Source organism: Meriones unguiculatus, chromosome 2, assembly GCF_030254825.1.
Source record: "Meriones unguiculatus strain TT.TT164.6M chromosome 2, Bangor_MerUng_6.1, whole genome shotgun sequence".
Taxonomy (NCBI): domain Eukaryota; kingdom Metazoa; phylum Chordata; class Mammalia; order Rodentia; family Muridae; genus Meriones; species Meriones unguiculatus.
In genome coordinates this window covers 49501868-49526422 of record NC_083350.1, presented here as the reverse complement: position 1 = coordinate 49526422, position 24555 = coordinate 49501868, and the positions used below count along the sequence as shown (strand labels likewise).

The 24555-nt window shown below is 41.1% G+C and overlaps 1 protein-coding gene across 2 annotated transcripts in view; it reads left to right on the top strand.

The window, feature by feature from the left end:
- Positions 1 to 2015: 2015 nt before the first annotated feature.
- The window catches only part of Ndfip1 (Nedd4 family interacting protein 1), a 41814-nt gene continuing 19274 nt past the window's right edge, over positions 2016 to 24555 (top strand). The window contains exons 1-2 of one of the 2 annotated variants that reach the window (XM_060377354.1): positions 2016 to 2286; positions 20719 to 20806. In XM_060377354.1, coding sequence (XP_060233337.1) covers positions 2224 to 2286; positions 20719 to 20806 — 151 coding nt within the window. In that variant the 5' untranslated portion in view covers positions 2016 to 2223. The remainder of the gene's footprint in view (positions 2287 to 20718; positions 20807 to 24555) is intronic. The other variant, XM_021654645.2, reaches the window with a different exon arrangement.

Genomic DNA, 24555 nt, shown 5'->3' with positions numbered 1-24555 from the left:
ATGTCTATTTTGTGTGTATGGGTGTTTCTCTGCATGTATGTCTGCATACCTGGTGCCCGCAGTGTTTAGATTCTAAATGAGGAGTCAGATTTCCTGGGACTGGATTTGCAGGTGGTTTGAGCCACCACGTGGGTGCTAGGGACTGATCCTGGATCCCCTAGAACTGCAGCTGGCTAGTGCTCTTTAATGGTTGAGCCGTCTCTCCAGCTCTATAGAATTTCCCCCGCTCTGTGTAGCCCTGGCTAGTGCTCTTTAATGGTGAGCTGTCTCTCCAGCTCTACAGAATTTCCCCCTCTCTGTGGCCCTGGGTGTCATCCTTCTCCCCACTTCCAAAGATCTGTCTCTGCCTTCTGGGTGCTGGGATTAAAGGCGTGTGTCACCACGGCCTGATGAATTTTTTATTGATTATAATGTGTTCCTATATATGAAAATCTTAGGGTGGTTCAAAACAGCCATGTTTTAAAAATATAACGAATACATAAAGATATATCTAAGGTTAGAGGCTGAGATAGCCCTATTAATTTAACCAACTGCAGAGAACTGACTTGGAAAGACTATGAAAAAGAAACAGGAATTGTAACATGCTTTAAGGAGTGAAGGATTCCCTCCTATCCCCCATCTGCTATCCCCCGTCTGTGCTGGACCTCTGCATAGAAGCAATTCTAGACAGCTGGACATGATAAAAAGAAACAGCCCCTGATTTGTCTGCTGTATAGCCATACAGTTCATACACTGTATGAACGGAAACCCTAAGAGACAAACACTGTTGCCTCTACAAAGCTTATAATTTAAACTGTGGATAATGGTTAAGAAAGCTGGCTTAGCTCTCTTACTCTCCTCTCTTGTCCTTTCTGCCTCACTTTCTTTCCTGGGGCCCCCCACGACGTCTCCTTCTTTCTTTTTCCTCTCTATCTCTCCACCTCCATCCAATAAACCTCTTTCATATAATAACAAAAAGAAAGGAAGGAAGGAAGGAAGGAAGGATGAAAGGAAAGGAAAGAAGGAAGGAAGGAAGGAAGAAAGAAAGAAAGGAAGGAAGGAAGGAAGGAAGGAAGGAAGGAAGGAAGGAAGGAAGAAAAAAAGAAAGAAAAAAAGAAAGAAAGAAAATTGTCTTGATATGCTTACATTCCAGCTTTTCCTCTCACCATCAGCTCAGAGTCAGTGGGGAAAAGAATCCGCATGCCCAATTTCCTCATCTGTGAACCACTGTTCATAGCAACTCCTATACTCAAGTGACAAGAGCCTCTCAGTTTGGTGGGGCTAGCTCTTTTGTCATTGCCTCAACACATGTTCCTACTATCTGGATAAATACATCAAGTTTTGACTTTTATACCACTTCTTCAAAGAGTTTTATTTCAGATAATATGATTTTTGTATCAACAGAAGAGCGACTACTCAGCCGTGTACATTAGGCTCTATGAAAAATAATTCAGTCTGAGCGGTTTTGGCGCAGGCCTTAAATCGCTGCAGTGGCAGGCCGATGTCTGTGAGTTCAAGGCCAGCCTGCTCTACAGCGTGAGTTCCAGGACAGTCAGAGCTACACAGAGAAACCCTGCCTAGAAAAACCAAAAACCAAACCAAACCAAACAGACAAAAACAAACCAAATCAAACAGACAAAACCAAACAAACCAAAAAAAAAAAAAAAAAACCCCACCAATCCCCCACAAAATTAGGGTCGACAATTATTTTCTATAAAGCGTCAGATGGCCACGCTTGGAAGGAGAGGCGGTGCTACAATAAAACTTTATTTGAGGATATTTAAATGTGAATTTACACACATCCTCCGGGTCTCGACCGGCGGGACGAGGCCCCACCCTGTGGCTGGCTGACCCCGGGGGCCTGAGGATAGCAGCTGGGACAGGAACCTCAGCCCTGCGTGCAGGCGACTTGAGTGGCTCGGTGGGGAAGCCGCACGGGGGGCGCGGGGGGCGGTGGAGCCCGGAGGGGCGGGGCCGCGGCGCGCGGAGGAGGCGGGGCGGCGCGCGAAGGGGCGGGGCGGCGGCGCAGCGCCGTCGTCGTCGTCGTCCCCCGCCTCCTCCCCAGGGGCCGCGGCGGAGCCTCGGCGGCGGCGCTCACTGCCTGAGCGGAGCGTGTCGGCGTCGGCAGCGGCCATCCACACGCCGCGGCGCCTCCCTCTCTCGGCTTCCCGGCGACCCCCGTTCGCGGCTCCCGCGCCCGTTCAGCTCTCTCGCTCGCCCTCCGTCCCTGAGGCCCGCGGCGCCATGGCCTTGGCGTTGGCGGCGCTGGCGGCCGTGGAGCCGGCCTGCGGCAGCGGGTACCAGCAGGTGAGCGGCCCCGGGCCCGCCCCGCCCTCCGCCGGCCACTCGACGCCGGGGCTTTACAGGCCGCGCCGGGCCTGGGCCGGACCCCGGAGCCTGGGCCTGTCAGGGCTCGGGCCAGCCGGGCGGGACCTCGTTAACCCGGTTGCCAGGTCGGGCGGGGCCCGGAGGCCGAACTCGTGGCACTCTGAGGTCTCCGACCTGGAGGCATCCGTTTTGCCTCTCCTCGGCTTTGGTTTGATGTCATTGGAAAGTCAGGGGGAGAGGAAAAGGAGATTAAGCCAGAAAGGTACAGGAAATGGGTTCCGAGGAAGAGATGATAATCACCCGTACGTACCTCCGCCGGGCCGCTGCCCTCGGCGAGGTGCGATTACTCAGGGTTTCAGAGCCTGGTTTCCGTGCAAGCCCATCCCCCTCTCTCTCTTTAAAGGCTCGAGTCAAGAAATAAAATAAAAATAAAAATAAAAAAAGCGAGGGAGGAGCCCGCAGCTTTCAATAGATTCGGAAGAGGCGATGTTTTGCTGGAGAGAGGCCCCAAAATGTAGGGCTATGGTGCGGCTGCAGGGCGTGTGCCCAGCTGTATTTTGCACGCTTAGAAATGACGTTTCAAGACACTTAATAGCCTATCTAGGGAGGAAATATATCCAGATGATCGGGTTATTATCTGCTGTGTGATTCTGTAAATTGAGGCCCTGGGGAAAAGAGATTTTTTTTTCCCCTTCCCTGTCCGTGGCTGGATTTTCTGGGGAGTTAAAGACTTTGGGGGGAAGGGGAGAATTAGCGGTATTAATGGAAAACATCTCGTAATTGTGCGCGTTGAGCCAGAGAGTTAATCGAACCGCGGGTTAACTGCTTTTATTTTCGTCAATTTCAAATGTTTTCACCATGACTTGTGTACAGAAATGTCAGTCCTGCTTTTTCGACTTAAAATGGCGTGATTTACTGCGTTGTAGAAATAAAACCGGTACGATTAAAGCGTGTTGCAGATTAACCCTGGCGCGGTCAGTTGCTGGTTTGTTTTGCTGTCTTCAGCGATGTGTTGTAATCCTCCCTTCTTTCCGCCCCCGCCTCCGCCTCCGCCTCCGCCCGGACTCCTGAAATGACTAGTGAAGGATTTAGCCTCGTGGTTTCACACAAACACCCCAAATTGTGGCCGTGCAGTCTGATCTTTATGTCTTCACAGCCTTTATATTCTGTGACCTTGGATGAGACTCTGGGTGCTTCCCTGCTTTAATAAATTCGAGTCACAGATGTCACTAGATTCTCATTAACCTGTTTACAAATCCCCCCCCCCCACCTGATAGTGTCAATATTTTCATCCGATTTGGATGGGCAAAGAAGTAGAAGGGCTATGGATTTTCTTTGTACTACCATCTCATAGAGCTATGGGGTAATGCTGGTTGACTGCTAGAATACAGAAAATTTGTTAAGAGCATTAAAATTATGCTTTTGCTGGTTTAGTGTTTAGCAGCATTTTAATTATGCAGAATTTAGGTATGTTAGAGATGGTCCATCTTTTTATTGTTAGTCTCGAAGTCATTATTTTGCTGGGCGTGGTGGCTCATGTCTACAATTCTAGCAGTTGGGAAACTGAGGCAGAAAAATGGGAAGTTTAAGGCCAGCGTAGATTGCCGAATTAGTTGAAAGGCAGCCAGAGGTATAGGGAGACCCTGCCTCAACAGCAACAAAATAAATGTGAAGAAATGATCTTCAATAAAACATTAAAAAAATCTTCCTAGAAGAAATTATAAACTATGAAAGCCAAAAAAGTCTAGCCAAACACAAGTCTGTTCCCATAGATAAGCAAAGTTAATTCATGGGCACTTATTGTTGTGGATTAGAGCCATGAAAATTACAAAAATGTGGTCAGTGTGCATGTACAGATGAGGGGTACTGTTGTTCATTTACTATGTACTTAGTCACAGCAGACTCGGTTTACATCTGTCTAACTTTTATGAGTCAAGGGTTGTTCCCATTTTGTAGATGACAAAGTCAACTCTCTAAGGGTCTCAGTGACTTTCTCAAATTTACAAAGCTGCTAAATTGTAGTTATAGGAATAATCATTTACTGACCTTCATAAAAGGATCATGCCTGAAGACTGGCAGTGTCCATTAGCAGACATGTATATGTACATGTGTATTATGTACTCATGTGTGTCTATCTATACATGCATGTCTGTCTTTATACTCACACATGGTGGATGTGTCCATAGTCGCAGGCATGTGCATTCACTGTCGTTAACATACATATGTTCCTACACATATGTATGTACAGTGGCACACAATCGTTAATTGGATTTTCAAATTTCATTTTCTTTTTTTCAGTGCTGAGGGAAGGGCCTACAACCTACTGCCTTATACTTTCTAGGCAAGCCCTGGACCACTAACTATATCTCTTCCCCCGTCAGCTGTTTTTATGCCTGTGTGGCCTGTAATTGTATGGCTGAGCCATAACTTACTTACCTATTGGTGGTTCCTAAGAATATTTATAATTTTTTTCATTTATTTAAGGTTTTGTGTAAAATATACATAAAATATACCATATTAACTTGGTCCATACACCTGTAACTGTTCCTTTGTAGTGTGTGATCAGAGACTATACATATTTAAAAGGCTTTTGAATTATAGAATGCTGGTGAATTGTCCAGGCCACTTGATAGCAACGCGCTACACAAGGCTGTCACAAAAGGCTGTTCTGACTTCTTTTGATCTGGTTAATCTGATTGAGGTAGTCCTCCAGCCAACTGACTGTAATGGAAAGCTTTATGATTCATTCAGAGATGCTAACACTGCTGACTTCCTTTGCATTTATGGGTTTATAATTTAGTACAGTGACAGAGTTTATAGACAGGCTGGGCTTAGTTTCCTGAGCACGATCTCCCCCCCCCGCCTTTATTTTATTTATTTATTTTTTCTTCTTGCAGATTAAAAACTGAGACTATATCCAAATATGTGGAACAGTGTTTCAGAAAGGTTTAGGTAGGTTCATGCCCAGTTGTGGCTAGCTCAAAGAGGACATTAATTGCTGGTCCTCATTTTCCTTATTGTTATAGATCTTCGCCTTTTTATCATGAATTTTGTTACCTCATGCCAAATGTTTTGAGATATTTGGATGGATGGTGCTTCAATATACATTAAAAACGAACCACAGAATGTGCTGTTTTAGTCATAACTCCTTGCCTGCAGAAGAAGTTGCTTACTTGCAGTCATCACCAGTAATCTTGTAAATCATTCAATGACATCATAAGCCAGGCACGGGTTATAGCTTTTTGGGTAAAGTTCTCTTGAGTATTCTGGAAGAGCATTTTGATAGATTAGGGAAGGAATGTCACCTCTTTAACAGGAGACGCAGGCATGATCTTGGAAGAGGGCTTAGGTAGTGCCTGTGTGATTGTTCTGCATGTTATAAAGTTTCAGAAGTTATATCGTTGGTTATCTCTTCCTGTCTTGTCAGATTATTTGCTTAATTTGTAGCCAAACTGTTAATTATCAACGAAGATTTATAAAAGATTCTGAAGCAGGACATAGTGGTTGGTACACTCATGGGATTTTAGTGCTCTGGAGGCTGAGCAGTAGGATTGTGGCCTCCAGGCCTGTCTGGGTTACATAGTGAGAGCCTGACTTAAACGAACGTGGGTAGATTGTTTATGGAAGATAGATAAATTGTTTCTTTGAAAAATTTTTAGAATTATGTAAAATAAACATAAAATATACCATATTAACTTTTTATGCTCTTGCCTCTTCTGGTGTTAAGGATTGAACCCAAGAGTTTTATACAGGGTAACAAAGTTCTCTGCCACTGAACCCCTCCCACCCTAAGCATTTTAAGTGCAAAGTCTGCCAGCATTAAATGCATTCCCATATGTGTCCAGTACCCATTAACCTGTACTCCACCTTGCTTGTTTCAGCCTGTGTCAGTTAGATGCCAGTGTACATGCAATCAGCTGTTTATCCTTTTGTAACTGTCTTGTTTCATGTGGCATGTCATCAAGGTTCATTTATATAGTAGGTGTCAGAATTTCTTAAGGCTGAACAATATTTTGTTGTATGTTTGTTTTGAGATGGAGTCTCTTGTATCATGGCCTGACCTCACCGTATGTATGTATGTATGTATGTATGTATGTATGTGTATATGTATACACCACATACACATATGTCCATGCACACACACTGAAGCTGACCTTGAACTCCTGATCCTCCTGCCTCTACCTCTCAAGTTCTAGGATTACAGGCTACTGCCGATAGGCCTGCCTGTGCTTCATTTTTGGAACTAAATTTGTTTGCTAATGGACATTTTGTCTTTGAGCATAATGCACTGGGAACATGGGTGCACACATATGTCTTGGTCCCCTTTTGAGGTTTATGAGAATTTGCCCACAAGTGGAATTCCTGGAGGTTTGCTAATTCTATTTTTAAGTTTTCTTAGAATTACTGTTCTGTTACCCATGGCAGCCACACTGTCTTGCATTGTTGCCAACATTGTACAAAGATTCCAGTTTCTCCATATTCTCAACAGCAGTTTGATTATTTTTAATATTTAGTTAGTTAGTTAGTTATGGCTGTGCTAGGGATGGGAGCCAGGCCTTGTGTGTGCCTGGCAAGCTCAGAACCACTGAGTTCTACACCAGCCCTCTTCTGGGTTCTTGAAAGCAGCGGTCTGTTTGTTGGTTGTAAAGGCATCTCCTTGCAATATTGATTTCTGTTTCCTACATGATTAGTTGTGTACAGTATTTTTTTTCATTGCGTTGGCTGTTTATATATTATCTATGTAGAAATGGCTATTATAATTGTTATTTCAGACAGGCTGCCTTGGAACTCTATGTAGAGCAGGTTTGCTTTGAGTTTTCAAAGTGCTGACTGCCTCGGTCACTTACAAATTGGGATTAAAGATTTAAAGACGTGCACTGCCATATCTGGCCTGAAGTTATTTTGTAATGGTATTGTATTTTCAACCCTTTTTTTTTTTTTCTTACTAGACCTGGGTGTTCTGGAACTTGCTATGTAGATCAGGTTGGACTTGAACTCATAGAGACAGACTACCTGCCTCTGCTTCCCAAGTTTTGTGATTATTACTAGTATTTCAAATACATAAAAAATAGAGTATTGAGATAAACCTTATGGAATCTATCACATGTCCTCAGCAAATACTAATCAATAGCCAATATTATTTTATTGATATTCCTATTATATTTTGGATTAACTATATAATTTCTTTTTGTTACTATTTTTAGTTTTCATTTTGGAGACAACAGGCTCTTACACTGCCTGAAACTCTCCATGTAACTCAGGTTATCCTTGAACTTGGAACTTTTGCCTCATTCTCCCAAGTGCTGGGGTTACTGTCATACACCACTATTCCTATCATCTCACTTACAAATAGTTTTATGTGAAATACAGAAAAGAACATTTTAAGTGGGTATTGTCACATGCGGTTAGTATCATGAGATCTTAAAAAAAGCTTTTATTTTTTTATTTGTGGATGTGGGTGAAGGTCAGAAGACAACCTTCAGGATCTCATTTTCTCCTACTGTGCAGGTCCTGGAGATGGAATTCGGGTTATCCGGAATGCCTTTTACATGCTGAGCCATCTTGCCAGCTCTGAGAGCTCTTTTTAATCTGTTAGAAATATGGAAATAGGATTTGTAAATGTCAGGAACCACAGAACTGTGCCCATCCTGTGTGTTTGAATTGGCTCATTCTTGGCAAGCCTTGTTCTCTGTGTCGTTTTTTTGTGGCACTGGTAGATTCTTGATCCATCCTTGCTTTCTGGCTGGGTCCACTGGCTATCACTTGTTAAGGGAGATTTATTGGCTTATCACTATTCTGTGCTCTGTAAACAGAAGAGAACTTCCTGGCTTGGACAGAAACCAAGACTCAGTTGAGCTGCCCTAGGGAATACTATTCTAAGGACTTGACACTGCTGGTCCTGGACATGTGTGTTTATTCCAAATATCAGTTACAATATGCTATAGTATATTAATATAAAGGTATATCTTAGCATGAAATGACTTTGATATTTTGCTTTGGACTGGGTTTCACTGTATACCACAGACTGTCCTTGAGCTTGGGACCCTTGTGCTCAGCTTTCATAATGCTAGGATTACAAAGGCTTTAAAATGAATCCTTACATTTCTTTATTTTGATGTTATTTTTGGAAAAGTACAACTGCTTAGTGAGAACCATATTCTTGTAGAGGACCGAAACCTATTTAGGTAAAGAAATTTACTTTAGTTGCAGATTAATGCTGTAATTAAGGTTGAAGATATACCCCCCAACAAGTCATTGTTGCCAATAAACTAGGCAGCTGGTAAACATGAATCAGATGTATTGTGCTTTGCAAACCTTTTATTGACAGGTGCTTGTGTTAATTCACATGTAGTGTCAAAACAAGTGTGAAAGTGTGAGAGGTATCACCTAGTACACCCTTTCTGTAAATTAGCCTCTCACTCAGTTTTCTGAATACGTAATTTCTTTTTTGTTTTGTTTTTGTTTCTGTTTTGAAGGCAGGGTCTCCTCTCTGTAGTCCTGGCTGCTCTGGAACTTAGTATGGTAGACCAGACTGGCTTTTAACTCACAGATCCACCTGCCTCTGGAGTGCTGGGATTAAAGGAGTACACCACCACAACAGGCTATGTGCTGATTTCTTACTCTGCCAAGAATTTGGAGAGATGGCTCAGTAAAAGTGCCTGCAGTCATGAGAACTGAGTTCTAATTGCTGGCACCCAGAAAATGCAAGTGGGTGGTATCTAGCTTTAACTCCAGTTTGGGACACAGGAGGATCCCTGGGGCTTGCCTACCAGTTAGCCTTGCTGAGTCCATGAGCTGCAGGTTCAGTGAGAGATGCCATCTCCAATGTAAAATGATTGAGGAAGACATCCTCTGTTCTTTTGTCCTTCACACATGGCTGTGCACACCTGCTCATAGACATGTATACAAACAACAGATTGTCCACTTGACTATTGCTTATAGCTGACATAGTGTTTACCAGGTTCTCTTTTGTAAAGGTCCTCTTCTCCTCTCCCATGCTGTATGTAGTGAGTGAGAACAGTGACATAGCTCATGGAGAAGGGGTGGGGCTAACACTTCAGGCAGAGTATTGACACACATTATTTCCCACTTTTACAAGTGGGACATTTATTTCTTCTCTATTAGCTTATTTAGTCATTATATCTGTCTATACTCATATATACTTATAATTATTTGAGAACATAATTCCAGTACTGCTGGCTTTGACTGTTGGGAACTCTTAGTCAGTTCTATGTTCTATACCTGGTTTCTTTTGACATATCTACATCTTTGTTTTGTTTTAGAGCACTTTCTTTTTGGCCTAGTCTCATCTAGAATATTTCTTATGCTATCTTAGAACAATTCACGTCCTCCAAGAAACGCTGCTTCCTTTTTACAGAATGATACCAGAAACCAGATCTGTCCTGGATGTTGTTAGTACTAGGCCTTCTAAAGTGGCTAAGCCAGAAAGGGCCTGTGCACATCCTTTTTTTTTTTAAGTGCTAGGTGTATTGCCTGGGTCTTCCATGAGCTTCATGTGTGCTTATTACTCAGTTATACCCTCAGCCCTTTAAGCAATATTCGCATAAATAAATTATCCAAATCCAAGTTCATGCTATGTCTCCAACTCTAATTGAACATGTGGCTCATACTGGCTCATTCACCTAATCTGTAAATTCCCCCTTCAACAGTAGGAAAATTGGCTCCCACCATTTAGCATCTGTTTCCATAATTCTCTAGTTTCAGTATGCATATATATAGTAGTAGCAGAATTATTAGCTCATATGCATGTGGGAAACTCTTTTTCTCCAGAAGACAGGGCACATACACAGTTGTCCACTACTGGGTTCCAGCTACCTTTGCCCCACCCTCTTGAGAGAGGTGCTTTCTTCATGTATGAGACAAAGTTTTGTCATGTTTTGCTCAGCATTCTGAAATGAAACTTTTTCTATTTGTTTTTGTTTTATCTTTTTTTTTTTTTTTGAGATAGTCTCATTATGTAGCCCTGATGTCCTACTCTCTGTATAGAATAGGCTGTTCTTGAACTAGAGATTTGCCTTTTGCTTGCGATTAAAGGCACACACCAATATGCCTGGCTTCACCTAAGTAGACTTTTAATATTATATATATTAATATACATTCTGGGCCTGGAGAAATGGCTCAGTGGTTAAGAGCACTGCTTGTTCTTTCAGAGGTCCTGAGTTCAATTCCTAGCAACCACATGGTGGCTTACAACCATCTAGAATGAAATCTGGTGCCCCCTTCTGGCATTCAGGTGTACATGCAGGCAGAACAATGTATACATAATAAAAATAAATAAAACAACAAGAAAGATGCATTCTGTACTATAACATTCTATAGGTTTTACGGCTGTGGTGTCTTTTTAAATATTTTAAGGAAAAATAGTTTTCTTATGTTTCTGTTAATTATCACATTTGTCTTTTCCTTCTGTTTTTAAAAGTTACATACTTTGAAGGAATTTACCTATGTTGCCTTTGTAAATTTCTGGAAAAATTTTGTAAAATAGGGAAACCAATAGTAGTGCTCTTAGATTTTTGAAGTTTCCTTTGTGGGAGCTTTGTGTTACATCTTTCAAACATGATTTAAAACTTTTCATTGCCAGGCATGGTAATGCACACCTGTAGTCCCAGCACTTGGGAGGCAGAGGCAGGCAAATTTCTATGACTTTGAGGCTAGCCTGGTCTACAAAGCTAGTCCAGGACAGCCAGGACTCTGTTACATAGAGAAACCTTGTCTCAAAAACAAACAAACAAACAAACAAACAAAGCCAGGGCCTGCTCATGCTAGGCAAGTGTTCTGTCACTGAGCTACATCCATTTCATTTTGGGAATTCTAGCTTTATAGTTTATTTGTATGTGCGTGTGTGTGTGTGTGTGTGTGTGTTTGTGTGTAGGAAGAGACAAGGTGTTTTTTGTTTTTTGTTTTTTTTTAGCCTTGGCTGTCCTGGACTCATTTTTGTAGACCAGGCTGTTCTTAAACTCAGAAATCCGTCTGCCTCTGCCTCCCTGAGGGTTACAGGTGTGTGTCACTGAGCCTGGCTGTTTTAGTAAATTTCTTTACATAAACACACACACTTTCCCTCCCTCTGCCAGGAGATCAAACCCTGGGCCTTGTATGTGCATGCAAGGTAAATGCTCTACCACTGAATTACGTCCCCAGCCCTGATAAATGCCACTAAATAAAGTTATAGGTAAGTTTGTGGTGAAACAGTATAAATTAGTGCATAGTGTCAGACATAGAAAATACCTTCTTTTTTAAAAAAACAGCCTTTAGAAAAATGTATGTTCCCCTTGGTTGTTTAGTCTGTCAGTTTATGAATTAAAAAAAAAAAAAATCTATGTGTATGCTATCTGAATTGGGGGGAGGGGCATTACCCACAGAGACCAGAGGAGCATTTGGATGCCTTGGTGCTGGAGTTAGAGGCAGTTGTGACCCACCAGATATAGGTGCTGGAAACTGAACAGGAAATGTGCTTAAACCACAGAACCATCTCTCTACCTCCCTTAAAGCATCTTGCTGCTTTTTTATGGTTTTTGTTTTGTTTTGTTTTGTTTTGTTTTGTTTTGTTTTCAATCGTTACTGGTGTATGTGTCTGGGGAGTGGGGGACTGGGAATTCACACATAGCCATCCACAATGCATGTGTGGAAACTAGAGGAAAACTTTATGGAATTGGTTTTCTTCTTCTGTCTTTCTTGTGGCCTACTCTGTCTTTGAGCTCACAGTTTTTCAAGTAGACTTAATCTAAATGATTTTAGGTCCAAGACTTTACATTTAGTAACAGTGTTGAAATGAGAATCTCTGATTATGTTGGAAAGGACCTCAGCATTGGGCTGGTATACCTTCACTGCTGATGCTGATGCTGATGAGTTTACTTATTTATTTATTACTGAGCTGGTATTTTTGTTGTATCTAGCTTTCCCTAATTAAGGCTACATTTTAGAGCTTTAAAAACCTATTTCTGAGGGCTGGAGAGATGGCTCAGAGGTTCAGAGCACTGGCTGTACTCCAAAAGTCTTAAGTTCAATTTCCAGCAACCACATGGTGGCTGATAACCATCTATAATGAGATCTTGTGCCCTCTTCTGGCATCCAGGCACACATGCAGGCAGAATATTGTATAAAAAGTAAATAAAATCTTTTTAAAAATTTATTTCTGAGAAATGAACTTTTTCCTCTCGAAGCATTTTAACTTTTAGACACTACAGTGACATCATAAAGCAGTAATTTAACGGCAAAGAAAAGTAGCCTGTACACTAAGCGGAGAACATTAGAGCTTGTACATCAACAAAACAGTCAAAGAGTACCCGAAAGAAGTCTGGGAGTTTTGATACTTCCTATGTGTTTTTCTTTATTTTATAAAATTTCTTCTCAGCATACATTTTATAATGTAGGAAAGATATTTCTAAAAAATTTCTGTGCTGGTTTTATCAAAGTGTTATGACTTGTCTTAGAATATGTAAATAACAATGTTTTTTTCTTTTGAGAGGAGAGTCTCCCGGCTGGCCTCGAATTCTCAATCCTTTTATCTAGCCTCCCAAGTGCTAAGCTTATGAGCTTGTGCCATCACACCCACTTTACTTTTTATTTAGTGTTTTGTTTTTGTTGTATTGGGGATCCGGGGCCTTGTGTTCTGTTACACGACAGGTAGCCCTCGTTCAGTGTTCGTTAATGTGAAATTTAGAAATGTGTAATGAATTCAGTTCTGCACCAGATAGTATCTTTATTGTGTTTGTGCATATGTGCATGTTGAAGTCAGAGGACAGTTTATGGGTTCCGGGGACTCCAAAGCAGGTCATCAGACGTAGCAGAAAATGCTGCCACTTGCTGAGCCAACTTGCCATAATTGATGGCTGGTTTAGTAGTAGTTTTGCTTGTTTTGAGTGTCATTATCTTTGAGTCTTTTCTTTTGGGCTGGCCAATTTTCCCAGAATAAGCCTGTCTGCTAGTATCCTCGGAGATGGTTAGGGGAAAAGATTGGGAAATCTCAACATTTAGTATACAAATCTTTGAATCATTTTTTTCTAGGTGTCACCCATTTCCTTAAACTCCAATGTTTTAGCTGGGCAGTGACTGCACATGCCTTCAATTCTAGCCCTCTACTCAGGAGGCACAGGCAGGCAGATCTAGTGAGTTAAGGTCCAGCCTGGGTTTACATAAGGAGTTCTAGGACAGCAAGGGCTAAGTAGAGAAACACTCTCTCCAAAAACAAACAAACAGAAACAACAAAACCTCTAATGTCTCCTGAAAGATCCCTGTCATCTTATTCTCTCCCAAGAATAGTTTTTTTTTTTTTTCTTTTTCTTTTTTTCCTATGGGGTAAAACCTGTGGCTTATACATGCTAGAGGAGGTTTATGCCTTCTAAAGGAGACTTGGGTGGTACAGTGTTTAAGTGTTCCCGCAGCTTTCCTTTTTGTTTTTAAATCTTTTTCAACTCAATATATCAGTACCTGGTCTCACCAATTTCTGAGCTTTTGGGGCATGTGAAACAGATTGCTTGGTTTGTGTTCTGGTTAAGGAGTCAGCTTCCCCTGTCTGCTGAACCAGTTCCCTCGTTGATCTCACTTGTAGCTTTCGGGGTTTTATTGTTTCTTCTTCGTAACTGGCCTTTGCTACTTTGTGGATTCCTTTTTCTTCTCCCCTTTTCTACTCTTTCAACCCCCTAACACTAGATATGAGAGAAAAAAGGATGGAGAGGAAAGGAAAGAGATTCTTGACTAGGGCAACATTATCGTTAGAGGGCGTCGAGCTCCTTGGGGCAAGTTTGATCTTTGACATCAGGATATCTAATTTATTCTTCCTTTCCTTTCTTCTTTGCACATCACTACTTAAACTGCAACCAACAACCAACCAACAATCCACGTTGCCTATCGGGGCCCTAGCATTTATATATACTGTCTCTGAAAAGTCCCCAGAATTCCAAATGTCACAGAAACTATCTGCAGCTGTCTGCCCCTCCAGAGCACAAGGCAAATCATAGTCAGCTGCTGTGAGGCAGCCTCATAGCCCCACATCTGGGATAGAAATAAAAACATACTATAATATTTCTGTGCTTTTAAAGAAACCAAAATTCCAAAATTCTCACTATACTTCTTTTATTGCTTAGCTTTTATAGTTCTCTGACTGTCTCTGTCTCTCTCTCAGAATCTCACTTTGTAGCCCTGGATGACCTAGAATTCACTTTGTAGGCCAGGCCATCATCGAATTTACAGAAATCCACCTGCCTCTGTCTCCTGAGTGCTGAGATCAAGAGTGTACACACCATGCCTGACTTTTTGTTTTAAATGTTTATTAAGTATACATCAAGCAAAGTAAAAGAATAAATAGCAAATGAGACAGACAGCCAGTAAACATATAGCAAAACACCATCAAATTGAGGGCTTATAAACAAACAATGACCAGAAATCAATTGGGAAAACCAGTTTAGGCAAGTAGCTGGAGCCAGATTGAGAGAGACACTTAGGCAGAGCAGAATGTCACCTCCAATAGGCTCCTGAGTAAAAGAACAAATAGGAGCAGATAGTTAAGACCATCAGATCTGGTGCTTATAACACCCAGCAGACTGTGGAAGTTGAGGCATTCAGCTGGAGTTCCTTATTGAGCTTTCTCTTTATGGATGAGTTCTCCTGGCTTTTTTTTTTTATTTTTATTTTGGGATAAACAATAGTAACCTCTGTTGAAAATGGTTCACTTTCTAATTGTCAAGGACATAGTGTCTCTACTCTTGGGCTGGTTTGTTCTCTTTCCTCCCTGTTATAGGTAGCAGGGAGGAGGGTCAGTCTATCCCTTGAAGGACACTTTGAGATAAAGTGATTCTGAAGGGGAGGGGAGTAACTCCATTTCCAGGACCAGCTCTACAGTAATCTCAAACAGCACACAATTTAGCAATGTAATGCACATCATAGCATGGCTGTTGCCTTTCAGCCTGTATATCTAATTTTGCTAACTTGCCAATGGAGGAAATTGCATTTAGTGAATATGTCAGTTGGTGCGTGCATGCGTGAGTGTGTATATGTGTGTGTGTGTTTTCTAAAGGTGTTTGAGTGTGTATGCAAGTACACCTGCCTATGCAGGCAGTGTCTTGTGAAACAAACAAAAAATGAAATAAGACCCAACAGGGGCTGGAGAGATAGCTCAGTGGTTCAGAACACTTACTATTCTTGTAGAAGACCTGGATTTGGTTACGAGCCCCCATATAAAGTTCATAACCATCCATAACTCCAGCCCCAGAGGCTCTTGACATCGTCATACACCAGGCACACATGTGTTACAAATCTATACACGCAGGCAAAACATTCTTACACGTAAAATTACTAAGTCCTTTAAAAAACTAAAATTAGCCAGGACTGCTTTATATAAATGAATAAAGTTTTTTAAAAAGGCAAAACTAAATAGTGCAGATATTTGTAACATTATGGATTTGTTAGCTAGGTTAGCATTATTTGTCATGTGTCTTTTGTTTGTGTGGAGTGTATGTTGACATCTCCTTAGTGTAAAGATTGTGAAGTTTGTTTTGATTTTTTTTTTTTTTTTTTTTTTTTTTTTTTTTTGAGACGAGCCCAGAACTCAGGTGTAGACCAGGGTGCTGAGATTGTGAAGATCCTGTCTTTGCCTCCCAAGGGCTGGGATGGTAGGTGTGCACCACCATACTTGTTGTATGGAGTAGGATTTTTTCATTGTTTTCCCAGTCTTTAGATAATGTAAAAATGCCTTTGGCTAGTATCACTCATTGTAAGAGTAGATGTTGCCTCTTAGTGAGAGCCAGTCATTTTAAAACGGAAGGTGTGTGTGTGTGAGAGAGAGAGAGAGGGACAGACAGGCAGGCAGGCAGGCATACAGATAGAGAGAGGTGTGATGTGTGGGGTATGTGAATATTGCTGTGAAATGCCTGTGGAGGTTCCCTCTTTATACCTTATTTTTGAGTCAGGCTCTCTCGACTGCTGCTGGGCAAACTCCAGGATGTGTGGCCTCAGAGTTTCTGGGAAATTTTCCTGTTTGCCTCTCATATCACTGTAGGATTGCTGAACATCACTGAATCTGGCAGCTTTCTTTATCTACCATGCTGTCTCTCCACCCCGTATAAGTGTCTTCGAACTAATTAAAAGCAAAGTTGCTTCTGTTAGAACTGTATGTGGTTTTTGTGGTGGGGACTTCTGGCTTTCATGTAGCTGTGGCTGTTGATTCTCTTGTTTCCCATTTCTTACCTTTTTGGAATTTATAGGCTGGACTGCCACCCATACCTAGCAGTTTTGTTTTTGAGATAGGAATATACTCAGTAACCAGGCTCCCCAGCTTGGTCTACTAGGCTTAAATGATTCTTTTGCCTCAGATTCCCTGAAAGTTGTGACTACCAGCAGGTGTCATTGTACCTGGCTCTTGCAGATTTTAATTTAAAATGCTGTATTTATTTCTGATAGGCACAGTATTTAGATTCAAAGGAGGATGATCCCTTTATTTTATATGTACTTATTTTATAGGCTTAATCTTAAAAGCACATCTTTGTAGATTTTTTAAAGATTTATTTTTATAAGCTTTTGATCATTTTTATTTATGTGTCTATGTGTATGTTTTTGTGTAGATATGTCAGGTTTGTGCAGGTACCTGAGGAGGCCAGAAGAGGGGATTGGAGCTCCTGGGACTTACAGGTGCTTGTGAGCCATGTGAGCATGGGTACTGGAAACCAAATTCAGGTCCTCGGAAGAACAAACATGCTTAACTGCTGAGCTGTCTCTCTGGTCCTAAGATACATTTTTATACATTTAAAAAATTTATATGTATGTGTGTTTAGCTGTCATATATATTGGTATACCACATGCATAGTTAACAGATGGTTGTAAGCCGCCACGTGGGTCCTTTTGAAGAACAGTCAGTGCTCTTAACTGCCAAGCCTCCAAGATACATACATACATACACAGTGTGTGTGTGTGTATTAAAGGTTATCAAGACCAAGAGGTATCATGGCAGATTAGCACCAAGTGGGAATATGGGAAAGAAGGTCAAGACACACTATAAGAGTATGACAAAGCAAAAACCCACTTGAGATTTCAGATTGTTGGATTATTAGCTTATTTTCATCTTGCTAGAAAGATAGGTAGTTCTGTTTTGAACCAAATGGTTTGTGTGGCTCCTTTGTTGGGTAGACAGAGTCTCACTGTGTAGCAGCCAGGGCTGGCCTGGAACTTGCCCTTGATGTTTCAGCTTCAACCTCCTAAGTACTGAGATGTAGTCTGGCTTTTTCTATGTCCTTTGTAAGTAATTTTGTTTTGATTTGTTTGTTTAAAAATGCCATTATTGTATATCACAATAAAGATAAAATTGGTCCAAAATGTAAAAAGTCATGTAATGGGGAGGGATGTAGCTCCAGTGGTTTTGTTAGTCTCCAGTCACCATCAGACTGCTCCGTCCTTAGTGGCACTGTGTGTACTTTGAGTTAAGTTCCCCCTTTTAACCCTGCCTCAGGGGCCCACTACAGCCAGGCCTATTCTGTGACAGTTAGGCTGGACCTGGGCTCACTTGACCCAGTTGATGGGAAGAGTGGGAGTCTTTCCAGCCTTGACCCAGAAGAAGCATGCTCATTCTCCGTGGGTGGGAATCCAGAGGGAGGATCTCCAAGTTGATTGACTGGGTAGGCTGTACCTGAAAGGTTCTCAGGGACAGAACAGGAATGTGGGCAAAATCCATTGTGGAACCAAGCAACCTGTTCTCTAGCACACTCTGCACTTTAGTTGTGCATTTATTTCACTTCTTCATTGGTGAGTGGACTTGAGGCTGCAAAGTGTAAGAATATAGATCTTAAGGTTCTGTTGTTCAGCAAGTCAACACTAAGCATAGATCAGCATGTGTGGCCTTTGGAACATGGTTACTACCTTTTCTCCCTCTCCTGCCTAGTGTTTTGTTCTAGAGCAGCTTTCTGGAGCCTAATCTTATCGCTAGCAGTGTAGAAGTAATTAGATTTCTGCCTGAGGGGGAGGCTGTGAGAACAGTGAGTTGGGGTCAGCCCAACATGTGGATCCTCCATAGTGGTAATGTTTTCTTTTTTGGGGGAGGGGGTGCTTTTGTTTTCCCTTTCAGGTGGAATTGTATGATTCTAAAATACTGAATTTTAAGAGGGAAAAAATCTTGACCTGGTAATGTTTCTCTTCCTCACCAAAGAAATGGTGTTTCTGAGAAGGCTGGAATTTCTCTGATCTCTTATCTGTTACTGTGCTGGGGGGTGATCACATTTCACATCTCCAGGTTGCTAGGAGACAGACAACCTATCTACAGCTACTGGCATGCCAGACCTCTTTACCACCTGAGTTTTTGAATGTCTGTTTCTTAGAATTGCCAGGCTTCCTTTTCTGAAACCAAGTTGTGTAGAGGAAACATGCTTGCTTTGACCAGACTCCAGAATTTTGAAGTGGGTTAGAAATGTCAAGCTAAGTTGAAATGAAAAAGGGTACCAACTGCTACAGTTAAGTCTGTATTCTCAAATAATCATCTTGCTCATTCTTCCAGTGTCTCTTGCTTGGTACTGTCTTCTCTCATACAGTGGTAGTTGTGAGGAGGCTGAGATTATCTTTCTAGGGCTTCAGATAATGTTAAGACCACTGGTTGAGGAGACCCCTGCTCCCCTGAGCTCTTTGAAAAATTTGTTATTTGGTGTCCCTGGACATATGCTTTATTATAACTATTTTACCTGTCTGCTTTCATTTCCAAGGGGAAAATTACCTTAGGTTACAATGTAGTTATTTTGGGTGTGCCTTAAGTTTAAGAATAGATTGTTAGAGCTTTAAAAAAAAAAAAGTGCTCAAGCCAGAAATTGTAACACATGCCTATAATCCCAGTATTTGAGACAAGGGGATGAAGAGTTTCAGGACAGCCTGAGGTACACAGGAAAGCCCTGTCTCAAAAAGAAACAAGGTCTGGAGATGAAAATCAGTGGTAAAATGTTTGTACTAGGTTTTATAATCAGCACTGAGTGGGAGGAAGGGGGCAGAAAGTGTCCAGATGGTAGATGCTGCTAAGAGTATGGCCAAAGGACCCATGTCAAGGTAAATTTCTGTAGTAATCAGTTCTGGATAGCACAGCATTGGAGACTGATGCAGGCTATGCTTCATGTCAGAACCCAGGCTCTGTTCTGTCTCAGTTCACCATGGCTTTCTTCAAAAAGTGTACTCAGGAGCTGGTATGTTTCACAAGCCCCTCAGTTGACTTCCTGTGTGGTAATAATGAAAACTGGATAAGACTATTGCTTACATCAGTAAATTCCCTTTAGAGTTTAACTCCAGTCTAAGCCAACTTGTTTTAAAAAATAGAATCTATTGAGACATTTCTGTTTTATGACGGTGACTTGGGTGGGCCACCCATAGCAGCAGCAATAGTCAAACACACACACAGTCAGTGTGAGCTGTTTAAAATAACTGAGGAGCTGGAGAGCCAGCTCTGCTGTGGACCACTTGCCTGGGATTCTTAAAACCCAGAGTTTGAATCCCAGCTCTACAAAACCAAATTAGATAATTGAAAACCTAGGCCAGCCAGAACAAGGTGGAGATTGGGAAAAGACAGTGTGCTGACAGATTAGAAGTTTATGTTTTCAAAACTGTCTCAGTTACTTAATGTTAAATTTACACACAAACTGAATAAAATGGTAAGGCTTGGTTTGCCTATTTTTGGTCTTTGTCCTACTGGATTGCTTTTCTAACATTAAATAAATTATACAAGTGATGAATGTTCAGTACTGAAAATTAAAGCCTAAATATACTTCCATTACCTAGAGATAGTACTGAATTGTAGATATCTGTCATTCTAGATCTTTCCATTATATAATTATCTTTTTAGAAACAAAAATTATACAATTTGTATTGTTTGATAAAGATCAGCCTTTTTCATGTAATAGTTAAGTATCAAAGTTGTCAAGTTTTCTTTATATATTTTTTTCCATAATCTAATTTTTTGATAGCTGGGCATGGTAGCACATAACTATAATCTCAATACTTGAGAAGTAGAGATAGCAAGATCAGGAGTTCAAGGCCTTCATCAGCTATCTGACAAATTTGAGGCAAGCTTGGACTACATTTGGCCTTTTTATTTTATTTTTTTTAAATAAACTTTATTTTATGTAGTTTAGGCTTGTCTGCAACTCTTTATGCTCCTGCCTTGACTTCTCAAGTGCTGGGACTACATGAATATACCATGCCTACTTGGAGTATTGTTCTTACGTAACCTTTTCTTTTTGTCTGATTATTTCCATAAAATATTTCTTCCTGGGAATAAGATACTGTAAAAAAGAGGGGGAGGGGATTGTTTCTCATGTTAAGTTCTAGGAAACAAAACACAGTGCCAGATAGCCTTACAAATAGGCTGTTCTAGTTTTTAGGTTTGCATCTTTCCAATTTGTTTTATGTGTGTTAATATCTGATGTTTTTATTCAGTTGCAGAATGAAGAGGAGCCTGGGGAACCTGAGCAGACTGCGGGTGACGCTCCTCCACCTTACAGCAGCATCTCTGCAGAGAGTGCAGGTGGGGACTGAGGTCAGGGCTGACTGGCACAGACTCGTCCAGTAGATGTTGGCTGCTCTTTGTCTTCTCAGAAATTGACCTAAGTTTTAATTTGTAGCCCAAACTGAAAACTAAAACTGCCTCTAAAAACCAGATTAACACCCCTGCCTTTTTTTTTTTTTTTCCCAGCTGTTAAAGAAGGGCTTTCATTAGTGGTGAGGAAATAGATACACACTGTAAGGTACTCAGAGAAGATGATCCTCTGCAAAGCAAAAGGAAGACCCTGGACGCCCAAGTCCCAAAACCCCATTTACCAGCTGCCTTTTTAGAGAACTCAAGTTCATTCTAGCTGACTTTAAAGGAAGGGAAACAGGCACAGGCTGGATTTGGTGTCAAATGCCTATAGCCTCCGCACTGGAGAGGTGTTTAGCATGTTGGAAGTCAACCTGAACTACACGAGACCTAGTTTAAAAAACAAAAACAAAATAAAAATATAGGGAAGAATGGAAGGAAGAGTTGAACTGAGTGATCACCTGTTTTTCATAATTTCTTCATTAGCGAAGATTCTCTTGTGAGGGAAGAAAAAGTGTCAGTAGCTCCAGCTCGCCAGTTTTGGTAGAGCCATTTCCATATCCTATAAAATAGGATTGTGGCAGAGTGGCAAGTAGAGCCATGTGCCACTACTGAAACCCATCTTCTACTTCATCGTAGGAAAATTGAAGACATTCATTCTTGTAAAGCCATGACAGCCTTAGCATCCTTTTATTATGACACTGGGAAGCTGGGGACAATTCATATGAGATTGATTCCATTGGTAGGCTGGTGTTCTGAAGGCATCGTTTTAATGGTATGGAACATTGGTCATCATTTTACCTCTAGTTTGGCTTTAGTCTCTAAGCTCTAATTTTGGTCTCTTTGCATTTCTATTCCCTTATAGTAGTTATGGTTCTTTTATTTGTGAGCTCCTGAACTTACCTTGCTAAAATTCAGATTTTGGAAGAACTGTAGATTTTCTCATGGATTCAGCCTATAACTAGGACACCAGGAGATTGGGATAGAGCTCAGTGGTAGGTAGAATGTTTGCCTGCCATGTGTGAGGTCCTGGCTTTGTTCCTCAACCCTGGAGGCAGACAGTTTTCTAAAGAATAAAACATCAAAACTTGGAAAAGAAATCATATTCATGTCTTGCATACTGTGTACAGTCCTCTTGCTGGGATTTCAGGTGTGAGCTTCCATACTCAACCTTGATCATAAATATTGGTTTTCCCTTAAATGTATCCATCTCATTAAAAAGAGTTTAGATTCATTGTTTCATTCATGATCAAAAGTCCTTAATGCTTTGCTACCCAGAATCATTCCTTCCTGACTAGTATTTGAATATCTGTCTTCTGTAGTTGTAAATTTTGTTGAGTTTTGGGGGTTGGTTTTGTTTTGTTTATTTAGGCAGGGTTAGCCTATTCAAGCAACTCTGCGTAGCTGGGGCTTGCCTTAATTCCTGACCCTCCTGCCTCCAACTTTTAACCAGTTGAGATTTTTTTTTCTCAAACACTTCTACCAATCTGCTTTCTATATTCTTTCTAAAAATTCTTCTTTTGACATAGGGATTATAACCCAAAACAATCTCTGGTAGATAAATTCAATTAGATAATAGGGTAACGGGGAGGGGAGAGAGACAGACAAATGGATGGACAGAGACAGTGGGTTTGAGACAAGATCTCACGTATGTCTGTAACTGCAGTGCTAGTGGGCAGAGAAAAGTAGGCTTTTGGAGCTCTCTGGCCAGCTAGTCAAACCAGTTGGTGAACTGCAAATTCAGTGAGAGATCTTGTTTAAAGAAGAGTTGTAGAGGAAGGTATCCATTGTCAGCCTCAGGCCTCCATACACGTGCACACATGTGATCCTGTGCACAGGCATACACCACACACCCAAACACCGTCTCCCACATAAGTCCACAGACAAAGTAGGGGAGGGGAAAAAGGGAAAGTGATAGAGAAAGATAGGCAGTGTTGACTCTGGCCTCCCCATATACACATATGTGTGTATACTTACATAAGTGTTCACCACAAACATACATGCATATACCACAGACACACAAAAGTTGGCATCTGTGTAATGCCTTTGAAGTTATGGTCACACACACAACCCCTGCCTCAATTTTATTGAGCTTTTTTTGTTGTTGTTGGTATATTCAGGTGCAGCTAATGGCTTATATTAACCATATATCCTGAACTTTTTTTTTCAAATGTATACACACATGTGTTTGTGTCTGTACAACATTTTTGTATGGGTGCCAGCAGAGGCCAGAAAAGGACATGGGCTAGAGTTAAAAGAGGTTGTGAGCTTCACAGTGCCACTGCTGGGAACTAAACTGGGGACCTCTGGAATGGCAGCAAGCACTTGCAACTGCTGAGCTGTCTCAGCCCTGTGTTCTCTAATCATTAAGGGAGAAAGCTTTAGTAAATTACCAGAGACTGTAATGTTCCCTTTGGGTGTTGGTTTGCAGTACTGGAGACTGAAATTAGGGCCTTACATACACGAAGCAAATGTTCTGCCTCTGAGGTCTTGTAGCCCAGCTCATACTGCTGGGTATTTTCTAAATATCTGTGATCAAATTAAGGAAGTTTTCTTATTTTATTATTTTTTAATGGATATTGAATTTTTGTTTCTTTGTTTTGAGAAAGGGTCTCTCATAGATCAGGTTGTCCACAAATACTGTGTATAGAGAGACTGATCTTGAACTCCTGGTTTTCCTGCCTTTCCCTGGATGGAAAGTGTTAGGATTACAGGCTTTTGCCCCCACACCCAGCACCTGAATACTGGGCATGCTGGCTCATGCCTGTAATAGCCCTTGGAAGGCTGAGACTGGAGACAATTTGAGTACAGACTGAGTTCTGTATATGGCTAGATCCTGTTACTGAAGAAGAAGAAGAAGAAGAAGAAGAAGAAGAAGAAGAAGAAGAAGAAGAAGACGACGACGACAAGGAGAAGGAAGAGGGAGAATATTATTCCCTGTTTGTTTTCTGTTAATAACAGGCATTGATGATCTACAATTTCAATAATGTATTGCAGTAAAATGTTATGTTAGCTGGTGTAGGAGCTCATCCCTCTGATATCAGCACACTGGAGGTCAAGACATAGTAGTGGTAGGTAGTTCCAGCCTGGGCTACACAGCAAGACCTTGTTCAGAGAAAAAAAGATTTACGGAGAAGTTCATCTATAACTGGAGAATAAAAGAAAGAAAACTGTTACATGAACTATAGAAAATTTTTCCAAAGCTTAAAAATGTTTAGAAGTTTAACCTTATAAATACATCTTTTCTGTTATGCTGAATCTTTGTAATAGAAGTCAGTGAGCAAGAAATAGTGTTCAGAAGAGGAAATGAAAGATTTCATAGAATTATTTTTTAATCAAATTAGTTACCTCAACACATCCGAGTATGAAGTAAACCATGAGTCCAAGTACAGGAGCACATGAACATCAAGTTTTTTCCTTTTTCTTAAGTTGATTTGAATACATTTGTTGATGACACATTTGTTATTAAGAGGAAATATAATATAGATCTTAGTGCACATGTGAAGGCTTTTTAAATCCTTTAATAGGAGATCTTACTGTGTTGCCTAGGCTGGGCTGGAGCTTGTGACCCTATAACATTCATCTCCCAATTATCTGAGATCACAGGCATGTGCCACCATGCTAGTTAGCCTAAGTATTTTCCATAACTATTTAAATTACTAGGTCTAGTGGTTACTTACAAGTCTGGGACAGGAAGA